This window comes from Podarcis muralis, chromosome 11, assembly GCF_964188315.1.
Source record: "Podarcis muralis chromosome 11, rPodMur119.hap1.1, whole genome shotgun sequence".
NCBI classification, from domain to species: domain Eukaryota; kingdom Metazoa; phylum Chordata; class Lepidosauria; order Squamata; family Lacertidae; genus Podarcis; species Podarcis muralis.
Window position 1 is genome coordinate 50,747,645 of NC_135665.1, and position 12,393 is coordinate 50,760,037.

At 38.4% G+C, this 12,393-nt stretch overlaps 1 protein-coding gene across 4 annotated transcripts in view; it reads left to right on the top strand.

Moving 5' to 3' along the window:
• The window catches only part of ZFR (zinc finger RNA binding protein), a 33,474-nt gene extending 23,788 nt beyond the window's left edge, over positions 1 to 9,686 (top strand). For 3 of the 4 annotated variants that reach the window (XM_028749419.2, XM_028749418.2, XM_028749421.2), the window contains 5 exons: positions 2,823 to 2,920; positions 3,748 to 3,843; positions 6,515 to 6,626; positions 6,788 to 6,885; positions 8,278 to 9,686. In XM_028749419.2, coding sequence (XP_028605252.2) covers positions 2,823 to 2,920; positions 3,748 to 3,843; positions 6,515 to 6,626; positions 6,788 to 6,885; positions 8,278 to 8,457 — 584 coding nt within the window. In that variant the 3' untranslated portion in view covers positions 8,458 to 9,686. Of the gene's footprint in view, positions 1 to 2,822; positions 2,921 to 3,747; positions 3,844 to 6,514; positions 6,627 to 6,787; positions 6,886 to 8,277 lie in introns of those variants that run through there. The other variant, XM_028749422.2, reaches the window with a different exon arrangement.
• Positions 9,687 to 12,393: the final 2,707 nt, after the last annotated feature.

A 12,393-nucleotide genomic window follows, 5' to 3' on the forward strand; every position in this document is an offset into this window, starting at 1 on the left:
GAATAACATCTTATGTAATCCTATTCAGTTGCAAACTGAAGGGGAAGGAGAAGGTAAACACAAAACTGTTAACCATGTAGGATTTTTTTTCTTTACAGTTTTGTGCACTTAACAGTTAAATTTACAGAATTTGCTCTGGATATAAAGATTCTGTAACCCATGCTGCGGAATGTATTTCTTCAGCAAAGTGTATATGTTTATGTTTTTTATCCTTAGCTTATTAGCCCCGGTCCAAAGCCTTCTAGCAGAGACAATTGAATCCTGTCAGGGATTGCTGCCAAGACATCGGAAGGATTTTTGACCAAGGTTTTCTAAAGCTTAATGTCACACCTGCCATATTTTTGAGGGGGTTTGGTTGCATAGTCCTAGCATTTACTGTTACTTTTGTGTTTTGTCTTTTTTCCCCTTCTTGTCTTTGTCTCTCTCTTCTCTAGAATTAAAGCAGTGTTCACACTAGCTTTGAAACAATTGACTGGGTAATACTTAATTCACAGCTGGAATTGAAAGCGCATGTCATACCTGTTAACTTTTTAATAACGAAATAGTGTGGACACAGCATGTCTTATTGAAGATTAACCCCTTATTTTTAGAATACAAGAAAAATAATCTGCACTTTAAAAAAAAAACTATGGTTGAAGCTAAGAGGGCACACTTGAATTCTGATTCATTTAATTTTAGGACCAGTTTTTAAGGGGTTAATCCACTTGGAGTCTTTATGCAAAAATCCACATATAGGAAAGTCTTTTAAATGGATATCCAGCCCAGATAAGCTCTCAATTTCTATAGCTGCTTCAGCATCTTCTGATGGCTTCAAGGTTGATTCGCAATGGGTACACTCTATCTCCCACTGAGGTCAATGACAAATCTCAAGCTTAATAGACCTGGATCACCCATAATCTTGCTTGTCAGTTGTATATGGGTCTCTGGATCATTGCATCATTTTTATTTTTTTTAAAGTAGTGCTTCAAAATACAAGTGTTTTAATACCATTATTTAAATAATAATAATCCAGGACTTCAGTGATAATTAAACTGAGTCATTAACGCTATTTTCTTGCAAGTATTTTTTAGGAGAGTATAAATAGTTTTTATGAAACAAAGCTTGCTCCCACAAGCTATATAAAGTAGAATAAACTCTCCCTATTTTGTCAGAACTATGAACTGAACTTTAAATGTGTCAATTATCAAATCGTACTGCTGACTTTGGCCTCAGTTGACTCTTTTCCCTTAAATTTTCTCTCCTTTCACTTGATACATCTATAATCCTAATGTCTTCTTTCATTTGCTTTGAAATCTCTCACTAATGTGACTCATTTTTCACTTCACTGTATCTGTATAGCCCATAAAATTCACCATGTTAAAATGGCATAAATCACATTGCTAAAATGTTTTAAGACTTTTATATCCCACTGGTAAAATATTAATATAAGCATAAACAAATGAATTTCCTATGAGAGGTGTACAATTCAGGCATAGCATACTAAATGAAATTGAAATAATTCTGTGCACAGCGGAAGTGTCATTTATATAAATTCTGGCTTGCATTCTCCTGACCTGTTTCTCTCCATTGATGGCTGACCTTCAAGCCAAATCTGTTAATATCTTGGTTTGCGTTCTTTTCCTAGTTTGTGTGTTCCATGAGTCTTTGATTTGCTGTTATGAGTATGTTTGCTTAAATTAGACTACATTTTAATGTCCCATCTGCTAAATAATCCAGGCAAAGTCTGGTTGCATTCAACATTTATTTTAACAGCAATTTTGTATTAGCAGAAAATTAAAAAATATCTAGAAATACTCTTGGCTGCTCAGCAGGCAGTTACAACATATTTAGGAACAGTAATTATAACTGACACAAAATCCTTGTTTGGAAAATAAGAATTTACCAGATGCAGTGTTGTTCTTTCTATCACACTGCTGTTGCTTCTGCTTTTCCTGGTTTTGATTTTTCCTCTGCTTCCTTCTCTTAAGACCCCTCTTTCTTGTTTTCTTCTGGTATACCCCTGGATGAAATGGGGATGGATATACACAGCATGCACCTTGGTGCAATAGGAGCCTAGAGGGTTTAAGAAATACAAAAATGTACGGGTGCTCTTGACTTGAATTTTACAAAGTATTTCACATCCCTTCAGACTCCATAAAACCAAAAAATCTGGATTGTTTCTATAAGTATAGTTTTACCTTACCTTAATGGGAGGTATCCTAGTACATCATGGGTCTTGACTGCTCAGGAAGAATTTTGACCCATTAACTAGGACTAAGACTGAGGTAGCATGCGGCCATTTTAAGTTGTCCCAACAAACACAGGGCACAATCCACTGGGAAGTTGTTCTGCACAAGCACCATTAAAATGGATGGGAACTTAACAGAAATGCCCATTCAGTTCAGTGGGGCCCACACAGAAGAACTTCACAATAGATTTTGCTCACAGTTTGTTGTAACTTTTGCTTCATTCAAGTGGATTTTTGTGTTCCTTCTGTCTTGTGTTTCCTGTGCTGGTGCACTGTGTCCAACCATTCTTCCTTCAACATTTTAATTTTAGGGGAAATTTATTTTTCCAGAGGATTTTTTTTCACAAATAGATGGACATAAAAAAAAAAATAAGATTGAGAGCTAACCTTGCATTATGCTCTTGATTACCTTTTGTATTGGGCTCAATGACCACATACAGATTAAGGGATTATTACTACTGAATACGAATACATTGGAGATAGGGATTGCAATATAAATGGCACGTGTGACATGGAAGCTAATTTCAGGAAGTGTCTTGCTCACCTGGTCAAACACCCATTCCTCACTGCATTTTGCCAATTCAATCCATTTTAGATGTAACCTCGGGTATGGTGAAAGACCCACCGGACGTCTTGGACAGGCAAAAATGCCTTGACGCTCTGGCTGCTCTACGCCACGCTAAGTGGTTCCAGGTTCGGAACATCATTTTACTTTCTTCTTGTAGCCTTATGAGAGAGTAGTTCAGTTGTTCGGTTGGATGTTAAACTATGCGGAAAAACTAAAGGTTGCCCATAGTAAATATGTGTATATATATCTATTATGTGTACTCATATATAAAATTAAATGACATGGGGGAAATTAATTCATCTTGGAAGATCTGTATAGAAGAACTGCTTTATGCCGTTCTTGCCAATTTGACGTCAACTTGTTTTTCTGGCCGCCGAGATAGCGAAGTTGAAAGCTTGACTCGCTGGGGGAAATCGTATGTTTTGTATTGGTAATGTGTTCCATAAGGCTGCAGAGTAACTTTGCTTTAAATAACAGAATGTGTGTTTAAAGCTTTGTGTGTTAGATGTAAGACTTTTACCCTTTATTTCTTGAAGCTTATTAAGTGTAGGGAATGAAAGGTGAGAAACTATTTGGTTTGGTGACTTTGCACTCCAGCAAAGGTACGACAGAGAAACCAAACAGATTCCCATAGCCTTTCAGTCTCTCTACTTGTTAGCTCTTTACTCCTGTATTTCTATTATAGGAAGGTAATTGTATTTTCTGTACAAATGAACCAAAGTGTGCAGGAATTCAAGGGACATTAGTCTTGTATAACCTGTGCACCTTGACTTCTCAATTACTAACCTTGGCATAAAATGCTTCTGTAAATGGCAGCTCCTGGAATGTTTCATGTGGCTTGTTTCTTTTCTGTGTCTGAGCTTCCATTGAACAGTGGTGTTTTAGCTTCTCTAAGAGGCCTATATTCTATTGGTGCTGGGATTGATTAACTTGATTTTGTATTGCCCTCAAGGCTAGAGCTAATGGTCTGCAGTCGTGTGTCATTATCATACGTATTCTTCGTGATCTCTGTCAGAGAGTTCCCACTTGGTCTGACTTTCCAAGCTGGGTAAGTACTTCCTTTTTGTTTGTTTCATTTATGAATAGTTTCCTGTGAAGCATCTCTTAAGTTATTTCACAATGCAATAAAACAATTTCATACATAAAAACAAGGCTTAGTAGCCTTGTTGAAAGAGGGAAATATTCAACAGACACCAAAATGACAGAGATTTCTGGTGCTCATTTCCTTAAATTTATTTGAAGGCATTCATTTGTTTCAGAAGTGAGGGTATCCATAATATCAGGACAGGACAAAGCAAAACGTTTTGAAACACATTTTCCTCTAAAGAACCATGATATAAGGCAAACGTGTGAGAGAGCTTCTGAACCAGAAGGCCTCATTCTCATTTTTTAAACAAGATTTACATACCATTTGATTGTTGTGAAACTTATAAGTGATTTACAAGAAATATTAAAGTATCAATAAAAATGATTAAAAAACCAATCAAACATTTAATTGCCCATTCGCTGTGTTCTCAGAATTATGCATGAAATTCTTTTGAATATCCTTGCAACTTTGGAATTTTATACTTCACTTAAGCAGCTGGATTTATTTGCTGGCCGTTGTGATGCCTCATAGCTTCAATCCAAAGAGCTCCTTGTGCTTATACAAGACACACATGTTGATTACGTAAATCTGTATTTCCCGTAATTTTGATTCTGTCTTTTTAAGGCATTTGGGCTAAAGAAGTATATTTCCCTTTTTATATGCAGAGATCCCACTGACACAAAATATTTCTGCCTGATTTAGGGTAATTCCTCCCTCCTCTAGTGCCCCCACTTTTTATGAAGAATCCTTTACCCTCTAGATGCAGTTTATGGGACATTCAGCAAGAGGAGGGGGGAAATATGATACCTTGGGTACCCTAAGCCTAGTCACTTGGATTTTCACAAGAGACACTCTTAGCACTGCTATATTCTCCTGTGGTTCATCATCTGTCAATCTTCAGTATGGCAGTATCTGCACTTTTTTAATGTACTCCCAGTGAACATCAGGCAGGTGCCTACAATATTGTCATTTAGGTGCCTGCTTAAAACTTATTTGTTCACCCAGGAATTCCTGGGTAAATAGCTGTATTGATTTTGCACTTGTAATAATAATAATAATAATAATAATAATAATAATAATAATAATAATAATAATAATAATAATAATTTGATATTTTGTTCTTAATGTTGGCAGTATAGAAATGCTTGTAAATTATTAAACAAGTTGGTTAAGCAAGCTTCCCTTTGCTTACACAACTATTGGATATAGCCAACATATTTTAAATTGCTAATGCTGTCCTTCAGGGGCAATTACAAAACAGTGCACAAAATAAGTATTAATTTTGAAGAATTTGAGGGGAGCCGGATCTTTCTAATGACTATTGCATTCCTTTTATTTATGAAAATTTGTAAGCTCTGCATCTAATGCAAAACACAGGCCCTTCACCTGTGGAATTCAGGGTTCTGCTATGAGAGGCATTCCGTCAGCAACAAGCATTTCAGCTGTCCAGGTGGAATGATCTCCTTCTCCACAGCCATTTGCTCTTCTGGGGGTTCTCCTGACCCTGCAGAGCAGATTATGGAGGGAAAGCACTCTTGTACTAAAGGGATTCCCTGTGCTGGCTTCTGCTAGCACACTGGGGTAGTTGAATCCAGCCCATGTTACTGATAGGGCTCCACAGATTCTTGCAAGCCTTGGATATGATCATTCTTTATGGTAACCCCTGAGCTACTCCCAAGGCCCCTGGTATGTGCAGAAGTCTTAGGAGAGCAGGGGATAAGCCCCTTATTTCTCAGTAGGCTTCAGAGATCCTCTGAAGCTGTGAGTTTCTCGCTTGTTTTTTCTGAGCATCTTCAAAGTCTGGTATGAAGTGAGAGACAGTCATTTCTTTCCCCCCAAGTTCTCTGCATATGCACCCAGTATGGGCTAAGAGACTCCTCTGAGTTCTCTGCAGTGTGCAGATTTGTAGTTTTGTTTTGTATTACCAAAGCTAGGTGGTGGTATCTGATAATCACATATATACCCCTGACTATTGAAACTGTATGCAAACATTTGTGTGTGTTGCCTTTGGCTTGGATTCTAATTTCTTGTGAATGGAACTTGGTTGATGCTCCTGTTGGCAGAAGGAAGGCAATGTTCACCAATTTCCCCCTCCAGCCCCTTGCCCCCACCAACTGTTATGGAGGATCAGGGGGCTCTCTGGAATGACACGGGGCATTGGAGAATACATGGGAAAGGGGAAATTAGTGAAAGTCTGCAGAGGGGCAACTCACAGTCCAAGCCTTTTTCATATTTTTGCAGCACAACTCTTTTATGCAGCAGGACCCCATTTTCATGCCAAGATTGCATCTGATTCCAGCCTGCATTCATTTCCTTTGTTCATTTATAGCTTAAGCATGTTTTTAATGAAAAAACAACAACATTAGACTCTATCGTGGCCTCCACTAAGAGAAACATGTCAGTGTGAATTGATATAGGCAACTCTTTTTTTATTAAAAGGCTTTCTGCAGGTGTCAACAGTTGCTGTATTGGTTTAAACTTGCTTATATTTTCTGAGCTGCAAAGTTTTAACAGACATCCATTGCTCATAAAGTTATCATGTGCTACTTACCAGCTGATGGCATTCTACATTTCGTGTTTTAAATTAAAGTGTGGATAGTGGTTTATTGTTACATCTCTTTGTTTTATTTAGGCAATGGAATTATTAGTAGAGAAGGCAATTAGCAGTGCTACTGGACCACAAAGCCCGGGAGATGCCTTAAGAAGAGTGTTTGAGTGTATATCTTCAGGAATTATCCTTAAAGGCAAGTAGCAGTCATAGTCCACACTTGAAATACTGTGTTAAACTGATTGGTTTGTCTACTTTACACATTATTTTGTTACAGTATAGGAAGAATGAAATAATATTATCTTCATGAAATTAGTAAAAAGAAAAAGGAAATAAAGTTTACTTTTTTGTTTATAGGTGGTCCTGGCCTTTTGGATCCCTGTGAAAAAGATCCTTTTGATACACTTGCTTTAATGACAGATCAGCAACGAGAAGACATTACTTCAAGTGCACAGGTAATGAAAAGTTCTCATAAAATAGTTAATATAGTGGATATGTGATGAGTTTGACCAAACTGCGGGAAGTAGTGGAGGACAGAGGTGCCTGGCGTGCTCTGGTCCATGGGGTCACGAAGAGTCGGACACGACTAAACGACTAAACAACAACAACAACATATGTGATACACAAACTCCAAAAAAGAAAAAGAAGAACCATGATCTGAAAAATGAATTTGCTGCCTATATGCTGTAGTTTAATTCAGTTTTCAATTTTAATTTTGTATTAAACATACTAGGCACTTAACAGGTCTCCAGGCAACTTACATTGAAGAACATACACAAAAATATATCATGAAATAGAAAAGGGGGAGTGGGAATCATATTAACATTTCTCTCTCTGCCTCTCTCTATGTGTGTGTGTGAGAGCCCCTCCATCATAGCAGTTATAACAACTCTGGCAGCACAGTAACAGAAACAAAAATTATACTCCCACCCAGTAACCAGCACAGCCCACCTCCCTAGTCCCTGTTGGAGCGGAGGAAGAGTTACCAGGGTCTTTTACCAATTTTACAAATTACTGCTTTTCATCTTAAAGGATGTGAAGAAAAAGGAAATGCTATGTCAAAAATAATACCAAATTCACTATTTTTAAAAACTGGTTGAAGTAATGATAAAAATCAGGAGCAATATTGATAGTGGCTAGTGGGATAGTGGGAGGTACAATTCAGGGTGACATATGGAAAAAGCCCAACCCATGTTATAGACCAGGGTTGGAGAACCTTTTTGGCCAGTGGGACAGATCTATCTCTCCGCACCCTGCAAACCAACATTAACAGGTGGTTGGTTGGGGGGAGATAGTTATCAAGCAGGATTCAACTCCCCGTGCATCAGCTGATGCACAACAAATTCATTCCTGCTTCCTGTAGGATTTGGGTGCACTAACACACCTGATCTGGTTTACACACACAAACCAAGCAGGATTGAACTCTGTGCTTCAGTCCTTTCCAACTGCAGTATGCAGCCATGTTTTTACCTGCCCAACAACCAGTGTCACATGTGAGCCACCTGTGGGGCAGCTGGATGACAATGGTTTGATAGGCCAAATTTGGCCCATGAGGCAGAAGTTCCCATCACTCTTCTAGATAGTTTCACTTCTGAAGGCAGAGGAAATACAGCATTTTGCAACATATTCTACACAGGGACCAATTTTGCTTCACTATACAACTAATATTTGTTTTCAATAAACTTTCAGAAGCTATATCATTAACTAAAATTTGGTAAAGCTGTATGGTATATATAGAAGAGTTTTAAATACTCATACGTATGGTCTTGAAAGTGTCTTACTAAAATGAACATGCATCTATTTTTGGAAGTTTGAATAATTCTGATAACCTTTTTCCTCCTCCACAGTTTGCATTGAGACTCCTTGCATTCCGTCAAATACACAAAGTTTTAGGAATGGATCCCTTGCCCCAGATGAACCAGCGCTTCAATATTCACAACAATCGTAAAAGGAGAAGGGACAGTGATGGAGTTGATGGCTTTGAAGCTGAGGGGAAGAAAGACAAGAAAGATTATGATAACTTTTAAAAAAAAGAAAAGAAAACTGTGTTTGGTGTTAACAGAGGCCATTTGTTCTCTGGTTTTTTTCTCAATGTCTGTTAAATACATCCAAAAAAGTTAGAAAAATTACTTTTTGTGTGGCATTCACACCATTTTTTTTAGGATGTGCAGACTAATTATGGTAGAAAGAGATCACAAATGGAAACTATTCTGACTTCTAGCGGACCGCTCATTGTTTAGTTTCTAACTTCTAATGTATGATTCTTGTTTTCTCTTCTTTACGTTAAGTAGTACAATGTATACTTAAATTCCACTGTATTTAATACAGTGTTTTGTGCTTCAGTTGCTTTGTGTATTTTGCTCTTTTATTTAGAATTTTAAGTTACCATTGACACAAGCTGTAAGTTGCTTTGTATTAGAAAATGGTAAATACAGTCCTTCACTTAATATTTTATAGAAGAACACTTTTTGTAAAGTGGGTCTGCAATATTATTTCTCCTAAATGTGAAGCGTTAACACAAACTTATCCTGCTATTTAAGTGCTTTCAATTAAATGTTTCTGCCAAATCCATGGCATTTGTCTCTTTAGTGATATAATGGTGTACTTAAGACAGATTTGTGTTACTCTAATCAGGTTTGTTGTTAGTTATGCATTAGCAGTATAAATGCTGAACATACACAGTTTGGATTTGCTGCAATTTTAGCAACTGCATAATTGATTTTAAAAATTGCATGACTTTGTTTTTAATAGAAGGGCTTTAAAAAAGTATCAATTTAGGTTTCATGCCTAGGTCTTTGTATGATTGACTTTGATATAGCAAGGCCAAAAAATAAATTTCTGAAATTTTGCCGAAAACATTAAGAGGGCATTTTTCCCTTTGGGAAAGAGCTGGCTACTTGTTTTCAGAGAGCTTATCAGTATGGTAGCTCTGAATTAAAATAATTGTTTGCTATATCAGTGCCTGTGAGATTGCTCCTTTTGCTATTTCCTTACCAAATTATTCAGTAACTTTCATTTTAGGTCTACAACCTGAACGTAGATACCAATATTTCTGGAAATTTGAAGGTTGTAAAAGAAAATAGCAGAAAATTATTTGTGGCCATAGTGTATGCTTATGTCTCCTTCAAACAACTAAATATTATAGCAGTGCTGTAATTCAGGTCTACATCTGGCTGTTGATGTATGCTCTGGTACACAGATGTGATTTGTTACAACACTACAGTGGAGTCTGCAAATAAAACTAAAATCTATTAAATGACTTAACGTTCATTATACACTGAGAACATGCACTTTGCTTTGTCTTTCTGAGTGGATTACGCTAGTTTTCAGCACATAGATTTAACCCTGGCAACCAGTGGTGTCCATCCGCCAATGGAATAGATTTCCACAGTGGCAGCTTCCCTTTCCTCCCTTCCTCCCCCCTAAATCTGCTACAGATTCATCCATCCGAACCAATTACAAGAAAGGAGATTCTGACTAAACATCAGGAAGAACTTTGACAGTAGGTGCTGTTCAACAGTGGAACAGACTCCCTTGTGAGGTGGTGGACTTTCCTTCTTTGGAGGTTTTTAAGCAGAGGTTGGATGGCCATCTGTAATGGATGCTTTCGTTGAGATTCCTGCATTGCAAGGGGTTGAATGGCCCTTGAGGTCCCTTCCAACATACAAAATATGATTCTGTAGGGTTGAGGGGGACCCTCCAGACCACACTGTAGAGGAGGTTGCAGTAAGTGGGAACCCACATGATATTTATGTTGCCCAGTGTTCTTAAAATTTCTTGAGAAATAGGAAATTGTAAATGGTTGCCTGATTTCATCAGAGACTGCCATGTTCTGGCGCTCTTCAATTTTTGATAATTGCAAAGCCTTCAGGCTGTATTTGTTCTAAATTCTTAACATTCATTAACAGACACGTAAGTGCAATATATTGTACAAAGGGGGAATTATCAAAGCTGAATCTTTTGAGCCATTATGACTACAGTGGTACCTCGGGTCACAGACGCTTCAGGTTACAGACTCCGCTAACCCTGAAATAGTACCTCGGGTTAAGAACTTTGCTTCAGGATGAGAACAGAAATCGTGCGGCAGCAGCGGGAAGCCCCATTAGCTAAAGTGGTACCTCAGGTTAAGAACAGTTTCAGGTTAAGAACGGACCTCCAGAACAAATTAACTTCTTAACCCAAGGTACCACTGTATACCTACATTATTAAATTTTATTCTCATTTAAGATTTGATGCATCATATTGGCTAGCAGATTGTTGTGAGAGTACCTGGACGTAGTCAGTTTTGGTAGCACAGAGACTTCAAATGCTGCTGGTTGTGATCTGAATATAAGGGGGCTGGGATGTTTTTAGAAGCGCACCCCTTTTCTAATCATGGGGCATTTTTCTATCTTAGGCTACATAGCATGTTGCTACTCTCCCCCCCCCCCCCCCCAAAAAAAAAAAAATCTGTGGTCACATATTTCCATGTCTTCACATTTCTCTTTTCAGCCTTCACATTATCCTGTGTGCTGCTTCTTCAGCATTGTGACAGTGGAAGAACATCTTTAAATGATTTTTTCCAACATTCGTGCACTATAATAATACATGCAGGTTTGTAGTGTGTTTTTATGCACAGCATTTGGATTTTAGGCCAAAGTTCTGTTTATTTTTAACAGAGTATGCTAAACATTGGCCCATCATTTAAGACAGCGTTGGTAACCTGAGCAATAATTAACAGTGCAATCTTCTACGTGACAATTTGGGGGGAAGTCCTATTGTGCTTAATGGGCCTTGCATTCCTTCCCACGACTACCAGTCTGGGTAGGCCAGTTGTGCCAAAGGCACTTAGGTAGGTTGTCACCACACCTGCTTGGGCTCCCTCTACCCCCAGATGGGAGCATTTTTAGGAATCTGAGGCAAATACTTAGGAGGGGAGGCTGAAAGCACCCAGCCTACCTGGCTGTCCCCTAAGCCCAATGTAGTTTGTTTTTACTCTGTCACACCCCCCCATAGCATGAACCAAGTCATTTTAGGCATTGGGAGGGCAGGGAATGTCAACTGAGGGAACACACCCAAGACTGCAACAGCCTAGTTTATGATGAAAAAGACGGAACAAACAAGAGGAGGCCAAATGTTGCTTCAAGAAGATGCAAAGAACCTATACTGTTGCATCTACTTACAAAAACTTGTGGTCTCATGTTGCAGAATAGATGGTCAGCTGAGGGACTTTGGAGGACAAAGGACAGTTGGGCAGTGATCATTGAAATTATTTCTGATCCAGGTGGGGAGACTGAAACCTTTCGGAGGTTAGGTGATGGACTATCAAGGTGTTAACTACTGCATCTTCCTGCGAAATGGAGACTATTCTGTGCTTTGTATATTCTAGAGGAGATGTTCTCTGGTATACTCTGGGTTCACCTCCAGGTAAGGGTACAGGACTGTAGCCTAAGTTTTAAGTACGCTGTTTCCAGATTCCAGTAGAATGAGAACAAGATTTTCCAGGTGATAAACATTTTTTAACTGCTGGAGAAATTTCTCCAGTTAACCAGACCTCATCTGTTTTAAGTAATCCTACCTGAGTAAAACTTTGACTTGCCTTACTTGCCAGTTTAATAAGTCAATTACAGACATAATGGTTGCTGTTCAGGAAACAAAGGCTGGACATCTGGTAATAATATTACAATGCTATTATGTACTGCTTGATAAGAGGCACTATGGTGCAAGTCTTATCAGGTGGTCATGTTCTGTGATGCAAAAGCTTTACCTGTTGGAGGGAAAGGCATTTTGCATACATTCGGGTGTATTACTGCACACATTCCAGGACTGAGCTCTTGGTACTCGTGACTCAGCTTAAGATTTATGATTTCTGTTATTCTTCCTAGTGCTACTTAGGATCAGATTGTTATCCAACACAATTGTCTCCTCCCAACAAATCCTGAACCACTGTTTGTACTGCCAGCAGAGACAGGCAGTACCCCAGC